The sequence below is a fragment of the Ochotona princeps genome, chromosome 11 (assembly GCF_030435755.1).
Source record: "Ochotona princeps isolate mOchPri1 chromosome 11, mOchPri1.hap1, whole genome shotgun sequence".
In the NCBI taxonomy this organism is placed as follows: Eukaryota; Metazoa; Chordata; class Mammalia; order Lagomorpha; family Ochotonidae; genus Ochotona; species Ochotona princeps.
Window position 1 is genome coordinate 40,667,836 of NC_080842.1, and position 21,015 is coordinate 40,688,850.

Genomic DNA, 21,015 nt, shown 5'->3' on the forward strand with positions numbered 1-21,015 from the left:
ACCAAGTTTAGAGGAATATTGGAAAGGAACATGATAGAGGAATATTGGAAGATCATATAGTTTAGAACAAAATTGGGAGGACTAGGAGAATGCTATGCAGAATAACAAAGAAAAAAGATGAGACACTAGAGCATTTCAGAGTTCATCACTGTAATCCGCCCCCCCAACTTTTTTAAAAATTTGGTGTTTGAGGACAATCCTGTGGGGAGTGTATAATGGGAGATATTTTATCATAGAAGAGAAGATGGAATTTGTTTACCTTCTGGGAAGCTTACCACCTAACAGATTTTACTGTGAATATGTAACTCTAAATTCTAGTAAAATTCGTATTTAAGATTTTCTATTAGCAAGCAGAGTAGTAATCTGTGACCTGTGGCTTAAGTTTTCTACCTTGGAAAATAAAGCAACTTTTCTCAAGTGTTCTAAAATGACATTATATCTAAATAAATACATTCTAGAAAATGATGTTAATTCAACACATATGTTATATGAAAAAGACTTTCAAAAATCCTTTACCTCTAGTTATATTTGGATGTAACTATGTATTAATCACTAGCTGACCAGAAACTTAGACTGGAATCTGAGAATGTCAATATGCAAAGAGAAAACAACAATATGCTGGTAAAATGGTGGAAACTTAAACACCAGGAAGCTGTGTAAACAGAAAGGCACATCAGGCATCTAAGTTAAGGATTTCAGGCCTTACCACAAAACTAAATCTGTTAAAGTAAGGACAAATAAAGGCATGGCACGGCCTTAAAAATATACTACAATCGGGCCCGGCGGCGTGGCCTAGCGGCTAAAGTCCTCGCCTTGAAAGCCCCGGGATCCCATATGGGCGCCGGTTCTAATCCCGGCAGCTCCACTTCCCATCCAGCTCCCTGCTTATGGCCTGGGAAAGCAGGAGAGGACAGCCCAAAGCTTTGGGACCCTGCACCCGCGTGGGAGACCCGGAAGAGGTTCCAGGTTTCCGGCTTCGGATCGGCGCGCATTGGCCCGTTGCGGCTCACTTGGGGAGTGAAACATCGGACGGAAGATCTTCCTCTCTGTCTCTCCTCCTCTGTGTATATCTGGCTGTAATAAAATGAATAAATCTTTAAAAAAAAAAAAATATACTACAATCAGAAACCAGCTAACCATACGGTCCCCCTATCCTTTGCCTTGTAATTAGGTGACAGTTAACACAGGCCACAAACACAAATATGTGAATATTTGTCCATCATCTAGGAAAGGTTAAAAACCTGAACAAAATACATTTAATTCTTGAAATTCATTCATTCATTCCAAACACAAAGAACAGTTACAAAAATGTAAGTGCAATGATTTCCACATATCTCCACTGAGACTCATTAACTGTTTCAGAGCTGCGTACTTCATATTTGAGAATGAAAATCACAACTGGGAGAATCACATTTGGTTGGCATAAATTATATCTGACCAACTTTTTTTTAAACTTCAGGAGTTTCCTGCTTTAAGTTCTTAGAAGAACATTTTGTTACCATTAGCCATTTTAATTCCTATCTCATTTCATAGCCATTTGTGAATCATCTGAAAACACGTACCTGGGATCAGATCAGATTTTAAAAAGCATTATAATAAGAGTGTAATGACAAGACAACATGGACAGTGTTCTCATTTCATGCATGCTAACTCTAAACAAGGTTGTAAATACCACGTCCGTCTCCAAAGAGAACGAGATGAAGGACATGCGCTTCGTTCTCCACCACATAGTCACCAATTAGATGATTGACACAGCTAGTTGCACTGAACAAATGATTAGAAATAGTATGTTACTTATCAGAAAATAACTCTTAAAAAGCATACTTTTTAGAGACTGCAGCTGTGAAAGCCTATTTTTTTTTTTTTTACTAAATTACTAGTGGATGGAACTAAATGTTCAAAGGAAAGCTCTAATAGTACCAGTTAAATAACATTTTTCTTAAATATTTGGGGCCAGAAAAGCCTAAATGTTGGAGTTTTCTGGATTTTGGAGTACTGGAACTTTTAAAGAATATTTAGACTTTACTGGTTGGGCACATACTCCTTAATGTCTGTAATCTGAAATGTTTCAGAAGCTGAACTTTCTGGTGGGTTTTGGAATCTTGCACATTCAGGGATGATCCAAAGATAAATGGCCACACAATATGTACCTCAACAGCAAAGGGACACGGCTCGGTAGTGAAATGAAAATAGTGGGAAACTACCTGCTAAATAAATCAACCATAAATACTAAAACTTTAATGAATTAATCATAAATAGTAGACTATCAGCAGGAGTTGGACTGGAATTAGATCAGCTATGACTAGAAATGGCACCCATAAGGGATGCCGGTGCCACAGACAGAAGCTGAGCTTGCTATGCCACCATACTGGGCCCCTCAACAATTATGAACTTTGCCTGTATTCTGTATATAAGGAGACACAGATCTCGCTATAGAGATCTACTCTAATAAAATATGTGAAGTTATTAGAAAAATGACTACAGATACACACATCTTTGCATCCACTGGTTTATAAAAATTTCATATCAAGCAGTAGATATTTAAACATTAGTCAAGTCAAAATATGCAGACAAAATTTTTAGTGATCCTTCTGGAAACAATAAATTATTCTGTAAGAAAATAAACGACTAAGGCACTATTGCCTACTGCCTTGAAAAATACTGAAACATGGACTGAACATAAGTAACTTACTTTTTTCTTTATAGTTTACTTTTACAATTTCCTGCTCTAAAATGCATTACTTATATAACCAGAAAATAATAGAGGTAGAGAATACTTATCCATGCAAAAATATTTATGAAAGCTTATTACTCTAAACAAAGTGTTGGAATGATGGTGAATAAACAATCCTATGTTTGAGAAGTTTGCAATTTACTCTAGTGAGAGTAAACTGCAAAAGAACAAAGTAAGAGGTACAGTAGGTAAACAGAAGGTACTCTGGGTTGCCACAGAAAGCACACTTTTGTCAGGTTACAATGAAGTGGCAGAGTAACAAAGATGGAAGAAGTCTCTTCAAAATAAAAACAGGGAAAAGCCTCATTGTTTGGCACAGTACTACAGGAGACTGACATGCTCATCATTACTCCTTAATTCACAAATCTGTCTGGGTGAAGCACACAGCTACGTGCTGTGGTATGATGGAGCAAAGCTTCAGTCTTCTGAGGAAGGAAGACGGGCAGGCAGATGAAGTAATCACACAGATAAACAGAGTAAGTAGTTAAAAATGATGAAGCACTGAAGTAGTACAAAGTATCACAAAAATTCCTTAACCAGAGCAAAAACATTCTTTAACCATCATAAAAATGTCTCCAGCGTTAGGATGACGGGGCTGAGTGAGATCTGCACAGCAGCACAATCAGGGAGAGACATGGGGAGAGAGGGCAAGAGCTGCAGGGAGCAGATGAAGATGACAGCCAGCAGGCCCAGTAATTCCTTCTGGTTACCGAAACAAACCAGGTTATTCAAATGAAGCTTCAAGAGTCCACAGAACCCTCTTGGCCTAAAATGTAGTCTCCTTGTCCTTCCTACCCGGAATTCCACTCATAAACGCTCTGGGAAAAAGACCCCTGTTAAGAACGCTGAGGGAAGCTGAAATGGGAGGAGAGAAGGACTATTCAGTCTGAAGCAACAATGTGTGTGGCTGTTGTGAGACAGGACATGGAAAATGTCTTTGAAACCCAGAAAGGATACAAAACAGCAAGAGACAGAGTAGGAGGAAGTTACTACAGAGATAACCATAAGGCCTAATACATCACCGTGAGTTTGGCATTTAATCTGAGAGCACTTGAAAAACCACTGAAACGTTTACTAACCTCTTTTCCCCTTAAATTTATTTTAAGATTTTAAAGGTAGACACCTGGAGAGAGATCTTCCAACCACTGGTTTACTCTACCCTAAATGCCCACAATAGCTAGAGCTGGAGCTGGACCAGGCCAAAACCAGGAGCCTAGAACTCCATCCAGGGTGGCAGGAATCCAGGTATTTGAGTCATTGAGCCATCATCGGCTGCATTACAGGGTGTGCTACAGCAGGAAACTGGATCGGAAGAGGAGACAAGATTTGAACTAGATACTCTGATATGGGATGGGGGCATCCCAAGAGCCAACTTAACTGCTGCACCAAACAACCTGCCCAGTGCAACATTTTTAAAAAGTAGAGACAAGATTAGATTTATATTTTTACATTCTGAGGAAAATGAAATTGTGTGCCTTTGGGCAATATGTACCGTTATTGGCACAATATTTTAACCAATCCCAGTTGTGCAGAAACATCAGACAAACTTAAATTATATAAACTGCCTTGTACTCTTAAATGTCAAGGTCATAAAAGACAGACTCAGAAAATCCTCTAAATTAGAGGATATGAAAAAGATATGAAAGGTGTGGTCTGGATGAGATCCTAAATCAGAGATTTTTATTTTTCTTTTTTGGCCAAAAGGTTATTTTCGGTGAAATATGAACTGGCAAAATAGGGCAAATATGATGGATTAGACATATAGATTAGGTATGTACAGCATTGATGTCCAACTCTTTATTTTGCTTTTGGTACTGTGGCTTTATGAAATGTGCTATTGTTCTTAGAAAATATATTCAAATATTGGGGGCTAAATATCATGCTTGTATTTTACTCTCAGATCAGAAAAAAAAAATCATGTGCTTAAATATAAGGGGGAAATAATAAAGCCAACGTGTTAAAATGCTGATAATTGGTAACAGTCATTGGTAATTTCAGATTACTCTTGCAGCTCTTCTATAAATTTGGGGGATCTCAAAATTATGTTACATACAAAGGTGACTCTGGATTCAGATGGGGCAAAATCATAACTAAAGAAACTGGTTAGAGGGGGTCTTAGCAGGAACACCTATAATAGACGAAAAGGACTACAGCAGTGCTAAGAAATGCTGGATTATGAACCTTCAGAAGGCAAAAATGACATGATAGATGTTGGAGGAGAGAGGTCAAATTCCACTTTTCAGCTTTTTATGACCAGAATGTCATTCACCAAGATAGCAAACTTGAGGGAAACCAGGTATGGGATGGTATGATCTCTTCTGAACCAAATCTGATCATGAGTTCATTCTATGGATATTAAGTTTGAAGGCAACACCAAAGGTAAACCCAAGGAGAGAAACTGAACAGGCAACCTGAACACATGAACATGTAACTCAGAAAACTGAGCATTGCTGAATTCTAATACATGATGTTGAGCTGGTTAAGAGAAAATGAGGAATCAGAAGAAAACCAGGAATGTTTTAACATGGGTGCCAGTGCTGCTGCCAAGTAAGACGACAGCTGATCAATGCCCACCTTACCTAATGACATGGAAGTCATTCGTAACCTCAGTGGGAGTTGTTGCATTGCGGCAGTGCAAGCAGAGTGGAAAGTTCAGGAATGATGAAGGTGGAAGTACAGTTGAGAAAACACTTTTTTAAAAAGTTAATTTAAAATTTTAAGCTCAAAGTGACTGATTATAATTAAACATGAAGGAGTCAAGATGGAAAGGCCCAAATAAAGGTGAGCTACAATAATTGATTCATTAATTACAATAGTGAAAAGGACTCTGGAAAGGAACAAAAGTATGGGAGCCAGAGAAGACAGAGTACACACACACTTATATATCAGAGTTACAGAAAGCAAGGGAGAGACAAAGATAAAGGGAGAGATCTTACATCCACTGGATCACTCCCTAAATGGCTGCAACAGCCAGAACTGGGCTGATCCAAAAATGGTAGCCAGGAGTTTCTTCTGGGCTGCCCACAAGGGTGCCAGGAGCCCAAGGCCTTGGGCTATCTTCTGTTGCTTTCCCAGGCCATCAACAGGGAGCTGCATAGCAAGTGAAGCAGACAGGACTAGAACTGGCACTCATATGGGATGCCAGCACAGGCAGGTGGAGAACTAGCATGCTATACCACAATACTGGCCATAAAATAAAATGATTTTTAGAAAACAAACCCAAATTGAGCAACCACTATATGCTAAGACTGTTGTAGGTACTAGGAGTATTGAAGAGAACAAACCAAACTCCTATCTCTTGACAGTTATCTTGTAGTGGAAAAGAAAAGGCAGGAAACAAAATAACTATAAGGTAATGATACATGCTATGAATACAAATAAAACAGAGACAAGGAGGGCCAGTGACACTGTGAGCATTATAAATAAGTGTTTCTCCAAGGTCCCTGGTCTGGAGCAGGAGGAGACACTTTTTCTAAGGAGCTATATGGATTGCCAACCATCATATTAACATATCTTCCTGCTGAAAGTAAAGGAAGAGTAACAAGCAGAGGACTGGGTGGAAATGGATCCTAAGACTATGAGAAAAGAATTAGGCAATGATAAGCATGAATTAATACGGGAAAACCACCCTGAGATTATCTGCCTGATTCCTAGGTCTTCATTACTTAGGAAATCCAATGTTCCACAGAACAGGTTAGGTTCCCTTTTGGAAACCATCATAGTATCTTGTATCTCACTTTTTAAAGCATTTGCATATGGTCATTTGTTTCAAGTACATTTAAATCTTCAATTGGGCAGTGTGTTTCTCGCCTGACAACTGCAAGCTCCATGATGGAAAGAAAGGTGCTTTGATTATGTTTGTATCCCAGACATGCGTAGATTCTTAACACCAAATGAATAAATGCTTTATTCTTTGGAAAAATGGACAATAGTGTCAAACTATTCTGATAAGAAATAAATTATGGATGATGGAAATATTTCCTCTTCTTTTATGGTTGGTAAATACATTTCTAAGTACTGGGCATAATTACAGCCAAATTTCATCAGCTTTGCATTCCATGTAATGTAATTTGGAATTATCTCTGAGCTTATCCCCACAATACCTGATTGCATCTTTTATCTTAGAAAAATCAAAGATTGATTATAACTTTTCAATATGGTTCTTAGGATCATGATTGTGAATAATCAATGCACAGTAATGTTTTCAGGAAGAGTTGAGATACAATTATATAGTTCGCTGTTGAGTTATCTGCATTAGGCACTTTTCCTTCTGCTCTCATTTGTAGTATTATGCTACAATAAGAGTATCTGATTCTAAAAGTTAGCTACTTCTCTTACAATTGCTGCTTCTATTCAGTAGAAAGCTTGGAAGCCAATTTCCCAAGATGAGCTTTAAAACACTGTAAAAAGTATTGACTGTAGGCCTGAGGCAACCTATGCGATTTAAGATAAAGATCTGGGCAATTTGGATGGTATACTGCCTAACTGAAGTTGACTAATAGGAACGTTATCTGTAGCTATCCATCGAAAAGCAGTGTCAGGCTCTATGATGTTAAGTGCCTACAAAGCCAGTTAAATGATCCTAAAACTCAATTCTTGGGCTCAACCGTTGACTATCAGTTCTTATATGAATTACCAGGAAAGATGAAATATACATGACCTCAGTTACACCAAGCAGTTGCAGGAACATTTTATAGAGTCCAGAAGTTATAATAAAAAAGTCAATCAATAAATCAATATAACACTGTCCACCAACTTAGCTAAGGGGAAGTACTTTCATAAAGAACATTTTAAGTGAACAAAACAAACTTATGACAACACACAAAACATTGCTAATCATTGCAGTAATGCATTAATGTATTTTTCAGGAAACTAAAACTTCTTTTGTCTCAGGATGCATCTGTACATACCTTTGAACAAGTGGCAAAGGCAGGAAATTGAGCGTAGAAGTCATGTCCAGGCCACAGTCCAACATAATGGTGGTTGATTTGAATTTGAGCACATTGCATGGTAGGGTTGGGTGTCCTGACAGGCAATACTGAAAAAAGAAATAGATTTTTCCTGTAATTATTGATAAAAATTAACAAGTAAAGCATATTAAGCAAACTGATAATTTTCTCCCATTAGAACAGCATGTAAATTCAACGAACTTTCATTGTGGCTCTCTCGCTTTTACTGCCCAGGCACTAGTTCTAGCAAAATACTCAGTCTTAGGCTATGGTTATCTGCTCTACTCTCATACAATAATTTCCACATTATCTCATAGAATACATAGGTGCTTCCTATAGCTGTGAAGTAGATGAAAGTAAAGGTGAATCATCAAAGCATGCTGCTTCAAGGTTTGGCTTTCCTATGAATAAGTGATTTTTCTCAAAGAGGAAATGGCTGAAGAAATGACTCAAAAGGCAAGAGACTTCCTCCCATGGTGTGTAGACATTAAATGGGAGTGTGGGGCACTAACTCCCAACCTATCAGGGGTTTTGCATGTGGCAGCAGAGCTCAGAAGTCCAAGGGGCACAACCTACAGGGTAGATTAAAAGGAGAATGATGAGAAAAACAAATCATTGACTTGAAACATTTTTCACGTTTTTCTCTGTGTAATGGAGATAACAGATATGCCATAATGGAACTTATTTATACAGGAAGAACTATGTTACCCTTAATACTTCTAACGCCATTCTGAAGAAATGGAAGAACAGGCAAAGATCCTTTCATTCCCTTGTAAAAGTTATTCTATAGCTTACTCTGGTAAACAGCAACACCCCAAAAGGAGGAATCAAAGTTACTAACTCCTCAGTCTTTCCAATCGCAGCACAAAGACAAGTCTGAATAATATTCCACTAATGCCCATTCTCACCGAGCCACAGTCTTGTAGGGCAAAACTCTCAGGATTTTGTTGCTCTGGATAAATATTCTAGTTTGATCTTACGTGTCATTATAGGAACTATTTTTTTTTTTTTGAAACTGCATGTTCCAAAAATGCTAAGACTGATGGTCAAGATATGGTAGGTATTTTCCAAGTTGTTCATTTTTTTTTTTTTAAATCACTCTTACTTGAGAGGCAGATATACACACACACAAGACAGAGAGAAACAAAGAGTGCAATCACTGTCATTTGTTGGCTCTCTCCCCCAAATGCCTGCAACAGCTGAGGCTGAACCACACTAATGTTAAGAGGCCTGGAACTGCTCCCTGCTTGTGGCCTGGGAAAGCAGTCGAGAACGGCCCAAGGCTTTGGGACCCTGAACCCGCATGGGAGACCCGGAAGAGGTTCCTGGTTCCCGGCATCGGATCGGCGCGTACCGGCCCGTTGCGGCTCACTTGGGGAGTGAATCATCGCATGGAAGATCTTCCTCTCTGTCTCTCCTCCTCTGTGTATATCCGGCTTTCCAATAATAATAAAATCTTTAAAAAAAAAAAGGCCTGGAACCAAATCTGGACGTCTCATGTGGGTGGCAAGGACCCGGATACTTAAACCATGCATACCTGGCTACCTGTCAGAGTGTGTATTAGCAGGAATGGAATTGGAAGCAGGAGTAGGTCTTGAACCAAAGCTCTCAATAAGGGTTGCAGGCTTCCCAAGCAGTGTTATAAATGATATGCCAAATGCTGGGTCCTGAAAGCTACTTCATTAGGTTTATGTATGATGATTAAATTTTACTAAAACAAAATTTGTGACTTAGTCTTCAGGATAGGGGTACTTATGGCAAAAACAATGAAAAATTATCTGAAATTACAGTTGTTCTGCAAAAGCATCCTGGAGTGCTTCTGAGTGATAAGCAATTATGCATTTTAAGCTACTTTCACAAGTTCCAGAGACAGAGAAAAAAATGTTGCTTACTAGAGATCATTCCCCTATTCTTTATCTAGTCAGCTATGGCTAACTTTTTCTTTATCCTGATATAATTGTTAACATCAATTGTCTCAAAAACGAACAGAACGAGATCACTATGGTACATCGAGTTCACCTGCTGTTCATAACACTGGCATCCAAGTATCAGGGCAGCTGTTCAAGTCCCCACTGCTCTGCTTCCAATCTAGTTTTTTCATAATGCACATGGGAAGGCAGTGGAGAATGCCCAAGGGCTTGGAAATCTTTTTGAAAACACTACATAAAACAAAACATAAAATGGGCAGCAAACATAACAAATGTTCCAATCAGAGCTCTTGTATTTCCTCTTTCAAAAAAATTTAAACATTCAGGGCCCAGCGCCGTGGCTTAGTGGTTAAAGTCCTCACCTTGAATGCGCCAGCACCCCATATGGGCGCCACTTCTAATCCTGCCACTCCACTTCCCATCCAGCTCCCTGTCTATGGCCTAGGAAAGCAGTTGAGGACGGCCCAAAGACTTGGAACCCTGCACCCGCATGGGATACCTAGAGGAAGTTCCTGGCTCCTGGCTTGGGATAGGCACAGCATCGGCTGTTGCGGTCACTTGGGGAGTGAATCATTGGACAGAAGATATTTCTGTCTCTCCTCCTCTCTCTATATTTATGACTTAGCAATAAAAATAAATCTTAAAAAAATTTAAACATTCAGAAAAACCTATAAGAGTCCTGCTTTTAAAACTAATGACATCATGCCTATTTTTCTTGTTAATGCTGCATCACATTTTACTTTTAGTGGCTAAGTTGCTATCCCGTTCTTTGCTTAGTCATTTCCTTATTCTTAAACATTCAGGGTTGCTTCCACTTGCTCTATTAGAAACATGACGTGGTGATCACTTTTGTGCACAAGTTTTTATTTTATTATTATTTTTTTGTGCATAAGGACTATTTCTTCAGGGGATTCCCAGAAGTGGCATTAACCAGGTCAAAAAAATATGAGCATATTCTGGCTCTTAAAAAATGCCTTCCAGAGGGGGGACAGAGCTGGCAGGGGGATTAAGGGGCTGGTCCCCTTGCCGGACAGCTACTCCCATTGGAGAGCGTGGGCTGGGATGGGGACAGAGCAGACTAAGCAAGGCTGCAACACCTGTGTGCTGCATGTGGACTAGATCAGGGAAAAGCCAGGCTGGGCTGATTGTTCCTACTGGTGCAAGCATAAATTAGAGTGGGTGAGGGATGTTTGGGCTTAGCCATAGCATCAGATGGCAGAAGCTGGCACTGGGGACTAATTCTGTCAAGTCAAACCACAGAACCACCTAAAGAGTGCATAAACCGGGACTGAGAGAAACCTGGGAGGGAAAAAGTGGGTTCCCCCTTCTTGGGTCACTAGTCCCGCGGGAGGGCATGAAAACTAGGACAGGGGCTGGGGTGGCTAGACAGAGAGTCACTCAACAACATCCGTGAGGGCTGGATGGTTGAGTTGGTTAGATGGAACTAAGCTTTAATACCCATTGACATGTACAAGAGCCAAATGGGATGGGGGACAGACTGGTCTACTGCTACACATACTGGCAAATCGGGGTAGGGGGTGGGCCTGGTGGGGGTTATTGTGGGTCGCCCCGACTAGGCTGCAGCTCCCACTGGTTGATGTAAGGGCCGAGTATGTGCTGGGCAGAACCAGACTGGACTGCAACACCCATTGGTTCCAGTGCAACTCGGGACTGAAAACAGAACCAACCCAGCAATTGAAACCACCAGCTGATCGGGGTGATGGACTGTGCTGGGCCCTGTGCTTGCTAGAACACACAAGAATCTGGTCTGGGAATACCTCAAAGTTTCTTTGGAGATCTCCCCAATCGAACTGCTGGACTCCGAACTCTAACCAAGACAAGACAGAGGACAGAACAGGTCAAACATTCATCTCAGCTATATGTTAGCAGCGAAATAAGGGGCAAGCGAAGACCTTATGATGGACCATATCAATCAGTGGACGACCTCATCGAGCGAAACTGGCAGAGATTCATAACTGAGAAGTATTAAAACCACTTGAGCAAATATCTCAGAGCATGCCCCACATCCGGGACTTGGGGTGGGCGGGAAACTGGGTGGGGCTTCTCCCTCAATATCCCCCTTTACCTCAGATACATGATGGAAACAATATGGACATAATAGTATTACCCACTTCCCTATACCCCCTGAACCTTTTTTTTTTAACCGTGATTAAGTATGTACAGATTGTCAACAACAATACAATAAAATTTAAAAAAAAATAATAAAGCAGATAAAAAAATGCCTTCCAAAAAAGGGCTACCTATTTAAAGCATAGTTGGTGAGCATCAAAGGGTCTTTCTATTCCTGATGTTCAAAACATTTGAAACCTACCAAAACAAAGTCATAACGGAGGGGTTATCTAGAGGTAATTAAATGACACTAACCAAGGGGACTTAGCTATTTGATAAGTGGCTTTAAGTTTTTTAAGAGTCAGTTTGGGGGGTGAAATTATTGTAAAGAGAGTTAGAAGTAAGATTTCCTAGTTGCACTTATTTATACATGCTTTTGAGAAAGTTCCTTAACCTTACAAAGACTCAGATATTTCATTAATTTTTCTTTCATTTGTAAAACACAATCATAGAATTTATCTTTCTAGAGTTGCTGCAAGACTAAGTGAATCAATATAGTGTTTGGTATATAACATGTGCTCATTTTTAGATGCTACAGCTACAGAATCATTTAGTGACGAACTCTAGCAGGGGAAGCAACTTACATTTTATAGCAAATGTTTCAGGTGTTTGTGTATCCCTTAAGACTTATAAAGTCAATAAACAATTTTCTAAATATTGCCTATCAGTAGTTCGTTCCCTACAAATATCTATTAATGAGTACAGATTTGAATATTCTAGTCAATATCAGGTTTTACAATTTCAATTTTTTGTAATTAACAAGAACATAGTGGTACTTGCATGTTAGTCAATTTACTAACTATCCTTCCTGATGTGCCTGTTGATCTCTCTTATCCACAGAATGAATAGTATCTGATCTTGAAATCTGTATATGGTTTCTAAAAAAATTGTTTATTTGAAACACAGAGATATAGAAATAGAGATATTCCATTCACTGGTTTACTTCCTAAAACAGTGAGGGTAAGTCAAGACAGAAGTCAGGAGCTTGAAGTATTTGAACTACATGGGTACCTTCATTGCATTCCCAGGTCCATTAGTAGGGAGCTGGATCAGACCACAACAGCCAGCACCAGAGTTGGCATTCTAAAACGGGATACAGTGGCAGCTTAGCCAGCCGTACCACAGCACCTGCCCAATGTTACTGTAAGCATCACCTGTATTTTTGGGGGAAGAAATTTTATCAATTAAGGTGGGTGTTTAGTTGAGTTCTACTCCTATTTCTAGCTATCTGGTAATGTACAATTTGAGAGGCAGCAGCCGTCTGGGCAGAGTGATCTTCATATAGAGTGGCATGTGGCTTAGACATGTATGTCCCTTCAGAGGAGGGAAAGTCAATAAACGATTACAACACTGCCCATTACAAGCTTGTTCCTCAGGGAGAGAGAGCTACTAGTCAGTCAATCTGTCAACAAAACAAAAAATCAGGGATGGTTGTTGTGGCACAGTGGGTTGAAGGTACTGTTTGTGATGCCTGAATCTGTATCAGAGGGTTTACGACCAAATCTTACCTCCTCCACTTATATATTTGTATTTTTGAAGATTTAAAAAATTTATTTACTTGAAAGTCACAGCTATGGAGAGGAACAGAGAGAGAACTAGCTCCCATCCATCCTCTAGTTCATTCTCATCCTTCTACGCAGCATGGCCACAATGGCTGGAGCTGGGCTGACCTGTAGCCAGGCGCTTCATCCAGATTTCTCAAATGAGGGCAGGGACCAAGCAGTTGGGCCATCTTCTGATACTCCCCCGTCCCCCAGGCCATTAGTAGGGAGCTGTTCCATTACTGGATCTGGGACATGAACTTGCAACCATTTGGGATGCTGGCATTGCAGGCAGTAACTTCACCTGCTAAGTCACACATTTCTAATCTCCATTTCTAATCCAGTTTTGTGCTAAGCCCAAGAGGCAACAGCTGATGGCTCAAATATTTGGGCCCTTGACAACTTGGAAGGATTCCCTGGTCCCTAGTTTTGATCAGACCCAGCCCTGGCTATTGCATATGTCTGTGGAGTGAAATAGTAAATGCAGCTAGCCTTATATGTCTGTCTGTTCCTCTCTCTGTCATAAATAAATAAATTGAACTTAAATAGTTTAATTACATTCAAGGTAGTTTGTTATTCTGTTATTTTCATTTACAAAAGTAATTTTATTATGGAAAATTGCAAACATAGACAAAGTAAACAAGATCAGTAGCATAAATTCTCACATTTAACAATTACTTATATTTAACAATTACTTATATCTGGTTTACTCTGGTTTAATAATTACTTACATTCTGTCCGCTTTGTTGATGCATCCCCCTTTTGACATCAACACAATGCCACAGAAAAACCATGACATTGTTAAACTCATCTGATCTCCAAAAACACTGCCTTGAAAAAAACGTCCTAAATTCATCTTTTATCTACAATGGCAATAAAACAGAAGCCCATTTTCCTAAATGTGCTAGCACAGAATGTTAAAGGTCACTCCTTTCTCATAGTCTTTCTTCCTATTACCTTAGTCTGAACTTATTGTTGTTATTCTCTCCTACAGCATAAAAACTTATTTCTGAAGTTTATTTTATCCACTGATCTTTGTGTCTCGAATTTTCACTTTTATCTCTACCATTGTGAATGTCACACCTTGTATTATTTTAAAATATGCCAGAGTGCCTAAACTCAGTTCTGAAAAATCATTTTCCAAGCAAGTAAATGAGGACTCAAATTAATTGTTAGTAATCTCATCTACAATTTTTCTTTCTATGCTTTTTTACCAACAGTCAACCACAATCCAACATTTGTTTCACTTTTGAGAGAAAAATATCACATAAAAGTACACTGCCCAAACTCTCTCACTTCAAATTGTTTGCTATGCTATTTAAACCTCATCTATTACCTTTTCCTTAGCTATAGCTGATTAAAATATGCATTAAGGCAACATATCCCTCTCTAAGTGATGTTCTGGATGCATTTCACAAGGTTAGCACAGTGTTTTCACCGTAGCCATCTCTAAATAATAGATACCTCTCATTGCTTTTCTTCTTGAGTCACAAACCACTTAGAAATGTGTTTTGCTTAATTTCCAAAGATATAACTGGTTGCAGCTGTCTTTTGGTTATCATTTTCATTTTTATTCTGGGATAAGAATCTATCATTTTGGATATTTCTTGAAGCTTTCTTTGTGGCCTTGTACACAAATGACCCAGTGTGTTTGAAATCGAAAAAAACATTCTAACAACTGCATACAGAGTTGATTAAATCTACCTCATTTTCATTCATCTATTCATTTCAGTCCCAGTTGAGTTTTGCTTTACACAAAGCAGTTATAAATATAGGGAAAGAGAGTCATCTATCTACTGACTGATTCTTCAGATGGCTACAAGGGCCACAGCCAGGTTGAAGCCAGGAACATCTGGTGTGGGTGTCATGGGCCCAAACACCTGGGTGATCTTTGGATGTCTTTGGCAGGGAGCTGGGATGAAAGTAGCATAAACAACTACACAGACACACAGGTGGAATGCAGGATTCCAGGCAGTGGCTTTGCCCACCACACAACACCAGTCTACTATTTCTTACTTTTTAAAAATGAAAGCATACATCCACATCTACACACAAATAAAGATGAATCAAATAGTTTTCGAAGATATAAAAGAACTTCATATTTTCTAATTCCAAAATTTTAGAGGCAACTTGTTTTGACTTCGTAATTAAGTTTTGATGTTTTATAACCAACATATGTACAACAGGATTCCTTATTATATTGGAAGTTATGCATTAGGCAAAATTTCACACTAGGCATAGGTATATTCTTAAGCAACAACATGATTTCATTCTCAGCGCTATGTGCATAAAATAAAGATATGTAAATCAGAGTCAATGAATTATTTTAAGGTTTTTAAAAAATCTATTTGCCAATATTTTATCCAGTTTCTTTGTTCATCAATTTTTGTATTTTGTTCCTTCCTTCTGGGTTCAATTCCTTTCATCCCAACTACATCTTTTAGTATACCTTTTACAGGGATGATGTTCAAGTGGCAAACATGTAGTTTTTATCGGTCTGAATATTTTCATAATTTTGATTTTATTTCTCAATTATAAAACAACACTAAAAGTATCAGTAAAACAGTTTTCTTCTATTATTGCCAGCCTATTCTATTCCATTACAAATTGTTATTAATACCTTCTTTTTACTGTTGGTGTTTTCATCCACAAAGTGAGCATTGCATGAGATCCAGTTTTCTTCTTTATTATTCCCCCTGTAATTTATGTTTTTAATCAAGCAACAACTTAGTCTTTTATGATCAAGAGAATAAAAAAAACCTGCCCACCATTACCACCATTATCACCTCCTATTCTTTCTGGTTGTTACTTCTGGAACATCTATTAAATTTATGGTGTAATCTTTCATTCTATTGCCCTATCCTCATGATTAAATTACTAACTCATTGTTTGAATTTTAGCTCCCAATTTTGCATTCTGGGAACTTTCCCCAGATTTGCCTCACATTTTGCTAATTCTTTCTTCACTGATGTTAAATCTGCTAGACAACCGACAAAAACATGGAAGCAACCAAAATGCCCATCAACAGAGGATTGGATAAGAAAGCTATGGTTCATCTACTCCATGGAATACTACTCAGCTATTAAAAAAAACAAAATGCAGTTCTTTGTGGCCAAATGGGCCAAACTGGAAACCATAATGCTAAGGGAAATGAGCCAATCCCAAAAGATTAAATACCACATGTTTGCCTTAATTTAAGATGATATGATGTTATGTATAACATGTTATGTTATGAATGTTATATGTTGTGTATAAACTAAAATTGAAGTGTAGGTGAGGTGGTCACAGAAGGTGGCTGGGAACTCGCATTTACTTTTAACATATTGGTTACTCATTACTATGTCAATTAATTCCATAATGATGTAAATTTTTGCTGATGGTATGTTGGAGCTTTCAATTGACTGGGATGATACTCTGCTGGCTCTGTCTTCAGACCAGAGAGGGTATACCTAAGAAGCCGTTGAACTTGACTGGACAATAAGATGCTGGACTCTATGTTTGGTATACGCTTGCAATGGGGGAATCTCAACTGAACTTGAGCTGTGGTTATGCAACAAGGTGGAGGAATCCACCATGGTGGGAGGGTTTTGGGAGGGTGGGGAGAACCCAAGTACCTATGTAACTGTGTCACATAATACAATGTAATTAATGAAGTAAAAATAATAAATAATTAAAAAAAAAAAGAAAGAAAAGTGAAAAAAAAAAACTGATACCAACGCTTTCTTCTCAAAGATTATTTCTAGCATTCTCTTTTGAACGCAGCACCATGGGATCGCTTCATACTAACTTCTGAGCCTACCTTAGATTGCATAATTAACTGAAGTTTTTGGAGTCTGCTAACTGTAACTCACCATGGCATTTATTCCTAGTGCTTTAACGTTCTGGATGGTGAGTTCATCTTTGGTGGGGGTATGCCTGTGGAAATTCTACAAAGAATGGGGACAGGTCTCCAAGACGTATAACTGTCTTTTGAGTTTGTATAAAATAAAGGAGAGCATACAAATCAGACTTTGAATACTCTGAAAGTCTAGCCATAAGTTACTCTAAGAAGCAATCTTTATAATTGAATCCATTATCAAACAAATAAAAACTTCTTAAGTATTCTGCACCTGTACTGAGGTATATAACATACACGAATCTTTAGGGTTACTGATTTTAAAATATTGCCTTTAAGGAACTAGTGAGATAGTGCAGTACAGTGTGATAATCATCCACCTGTGGTGCTGGTATCCCACAAGGGTGCCGGTTCAAGTCTTGACTGTTTCACTTCAGAGCCAGCTCCTTGCTTTTCGTCTGATGATGGATCAAGGCATTGGGCCTTTGCATCCATGGAGGAGATTCAGAAGAAGCTCCTGGTTTCTGGCTCGGGTCTTTGGACTGGCTCAGTTCTGGTCATAGCAGCCATTCGGTTTAACTAATGGATGGAGGACTGCTTTGTCTCTCCTTCCCTCTCGGCAAAAATATGACTTTCAAATAAAAAAAATTTTTTTAATCTTTAAAAATGTGCTTTTATATATGTAACATCTGTTACTAGCAAGACTTCTTCATATTTTGACCTTATGTTCCAGCAAATCTAATACTGTTATGCAGTATTAACAAGCTGTTATGCAGACAAGATGACAAGCCAAGCTGACCTCACAGAAATCTTCAAAAGCAATATGAAATACTGTGAATCTCATAAAAGTAACCATTTAGCAAATTAATGTATTTGGCAAATTTGGTCATGTAGCAATTTGAATTTTAGAGAAATGGCTTTGGGAAGCCTGCATTTTTAGCAAAAGAACAATGGGCTGATACTTAATTTTCCTTTTATTTACTATTATAGAAGATGGCTATAATATACAGTCATTCTGATAAGGTATTTATTAGGCATCAAGCACTCTACAAGAACTAATTTTTCTTCAATTCACTGAGGAATGCAAAGAGGTAAGAAATACTTCTCAATTTTACAGATGAAGACAATACAGAGGCACAGACACTAAGGAATGGCATACACTGGGGTTGGCGCAATGGCCTAGAGGCTAAATCCTATATGGGTGTGGTTCATATCCCAGCTACTCCACTTCCCATGCAGCTCCCTGCTTGTGGCCTGGGAAAGCAGTAGGGGACGGCCCGAAGCCTTGGGACTCTGCATATGCATGGGAGACCTGGAAGAAGTTCCTGGCTCTTGGCTTCAGATTGGCTCAGCTCCAGCCATTACGGCTATGTGGGGAATAAACCAGCGGATGGAAGATCTTTCTGTTTCTCCTCTCTGAAAATCTGCCTTTCAATAAAAATGAATAAACTTTTTTAAAAAAAGAAATGTGTGCATGATACTTCTTACACATACACTGTAAAAAGCAGTGTCGGAACCTGAACCCAGAAGAGTGAGTACAACAGTCAGTATGCTTGATCAACATGGTACACTACATGGAAGACAAAGAATTGCCAGAGACACAATTGTTCATTTTCTTTGCACAGATAATGGCTTAGATGGTTGTTTTTAAGTTTAATTATGTATTTTCACATTTGAAAGAAAGACACACATAGCAGCAGTAAGTCAGAGTAAAGGAAAGAGGCAGAAAAAAAGAGAAAGGCAAGTGTGGAGAGGAATGGAGCAAGGGAGAGAAGTATCCGCCATTCACTGTTTCAGTCTCCAGCTGCTGCGATAGCTGAGATGGGGCCAAGGAGCCAGGTCCTGATATTCATTCTGCATTACCCCCATAGGCGACAGACACCACCTTCTTTTTTTCGCCAGAATGCACATTAGCATGAGGTTGAATAGCAAGTAGAGTTGGGATTTGAACTGGGACTCTGATATGGGATGCAGGTAACCCAAGAGACATCTCAACCACTGCATAAAAGGCCACACACACACACACAGGAATGTCCCACTTTTTTTAAATGTGAAGAACACAGCTGAGTTTATGATATGAACAAAGAGAACCAGACATTTGACTAATGCAAAGCAAAGCAAGGACCTCAACTATGTTCACCATCTATCATATGCAGCTTTTTTCTCACTAGGTTTTCTTTTTCCATTAAAGGCAAAGCAGCAAGAGTCTCTCACTTTAAACTAGTTTTACTGCTGAAACTGCTTTTAAATATCTGTAATGTAACTTATTACTTTCAGAGTGGCTTAAGGCCAAAAGTTCTTTAATTTTGAGAATAGTTTCTTTTTAATAAACAGTAGAGTTCATGAAACAAATAGTAAACTGTATCACCACTTTCACCTCCTTTTCTCCTTTCTTTGTTTAATGAACACATATCCACTGTGGAGATCAGTAAGGAGAAACAAGTTTTAGTTAGCTTTTCTCAAGTGGTATAAAAAGCAACTGTACTTGTTTTCCATTCAAATACAAGGCTCAAATAAATAAGTAAATAAATAAATAAATAAAAGCCTTTTGGGCGACTAAGTTTAGTCTAAAGGTTTCGTTTTCTTCTGTGACAAAGTCAGAAAGCATATTGGTATAATTCACAAATAAGTGAATGTAGAAGTAAACAAATCTTGATAATCTTGATAGAAAATGTAACTGAAAAATTTCAATATCCATTTTGGGCAAGAATTCTTACCAAAATATTAAGTGCAAGGCATTTTTCAATTTGATGAAGCATTCCTAGCCCCACTGTACATCACATTTATTGATAAAACATGAGGCACATACTTTAAAGAAAAAGACAAGAAGATCAACATCATGATACAGCAAGCTAAGCTTCTGCCTGTCACACTGGCATCCCATCTGGGCAGCAGTTCAAGTCCTGGCTACTCCACTTCAATTCAGCTCTTAGGGAAAAGAACCAGGGAGATCAAGGGTTTGAGCCACTGCATCTGCAACCACCTAAGCAAGAGATCTGGAACAAGTTCCCAGCTCCTAGCTCTGGTCCAGCCCATCTCCAGCCACTGAGACCACTTGAGGAGTAAACCTGAGGATATGTTTTCTTTCTCTGTAATTCTTCCTTTCAAACAAATAAATTAATTTTAAACAAATAAAGAGATGGGGTTAAAAAATAAAAAGAATCACAACACCAATTATGACTGCTTACATTCAACATCAACTAAAAATGTTATATAATACAATTAGACAAAAAGATGTAATCTTAAACTTACAGAATTAGAAAATATTCTGAATAAACCTAGTCCAACTAATAAGAGCTCATCAAGGTTGTTGGAAACAAAAATCACTGAACTTCTATTTTTCCTCATGTTGTTGATTTCATATAGTGGCTTTTCATTTAAGAGGCTATCATGTCCAGATGTGAGGATGCAGTGCAGTGTGCATCTCTACTTCCAGATCAAAAATGGACTACTAATGAAACTACTAGTTGTATCTTGACAATGGGAGGCTGGACTCTGCTATTGTCTATGCCCGCAATGATGAACACGTGACTGTTTATGAAGAGCTATGCTATAGTAATAATATAGGGGAATTCAGTTGGAGGAGGGAGCAGAGAAAATAAAAAAAAATAAATAACCAAAAAAATACATGCAAGAAAAAATCAATGCACTAAAATTAACTGAGCACTTGTATTCCAACAATGAATAGTTCTTAAAGTAACAATATTAGAATACACTGATAAAGCAAAAATTTAAATGTAAGCTATTTACCAAGGTAATAAATCTTTACTTAAAAACACCGACTGAAAAGATAAACTGTTGGCAAAAAAGAGGAATTGTCTTCCCATTGCATTTTTATGAACATCTTCCCTAAGTATCATGGGAAGAGTCAGGCTTAAGATCAGCCAAGATCTACATC

General features: G+C 38.4%; 1 protein-coding gene across 1 annotated transcript in view; it reads right to left on the bottom strand.

Annotated features, from left to right (window-relative positions):
* The window catches only part of INTS9 (integrator complex subunit 9), a 129,834-nt gene that overhangs the window by 78,190 nt on the left and 30,629 nt on the right, over positions 1–21,015 (bottom strand). The window contains exon 2 of the mRNA XM_058670073.1: positions 7,645–7,772. Coding sequence (XP_058526056.1) covers positions 7,645–7,772 — 128 coding nt within the window. The remainder of the gene's footprint in view (positions 1–7,644; positions 7,773–21,015) is intronic.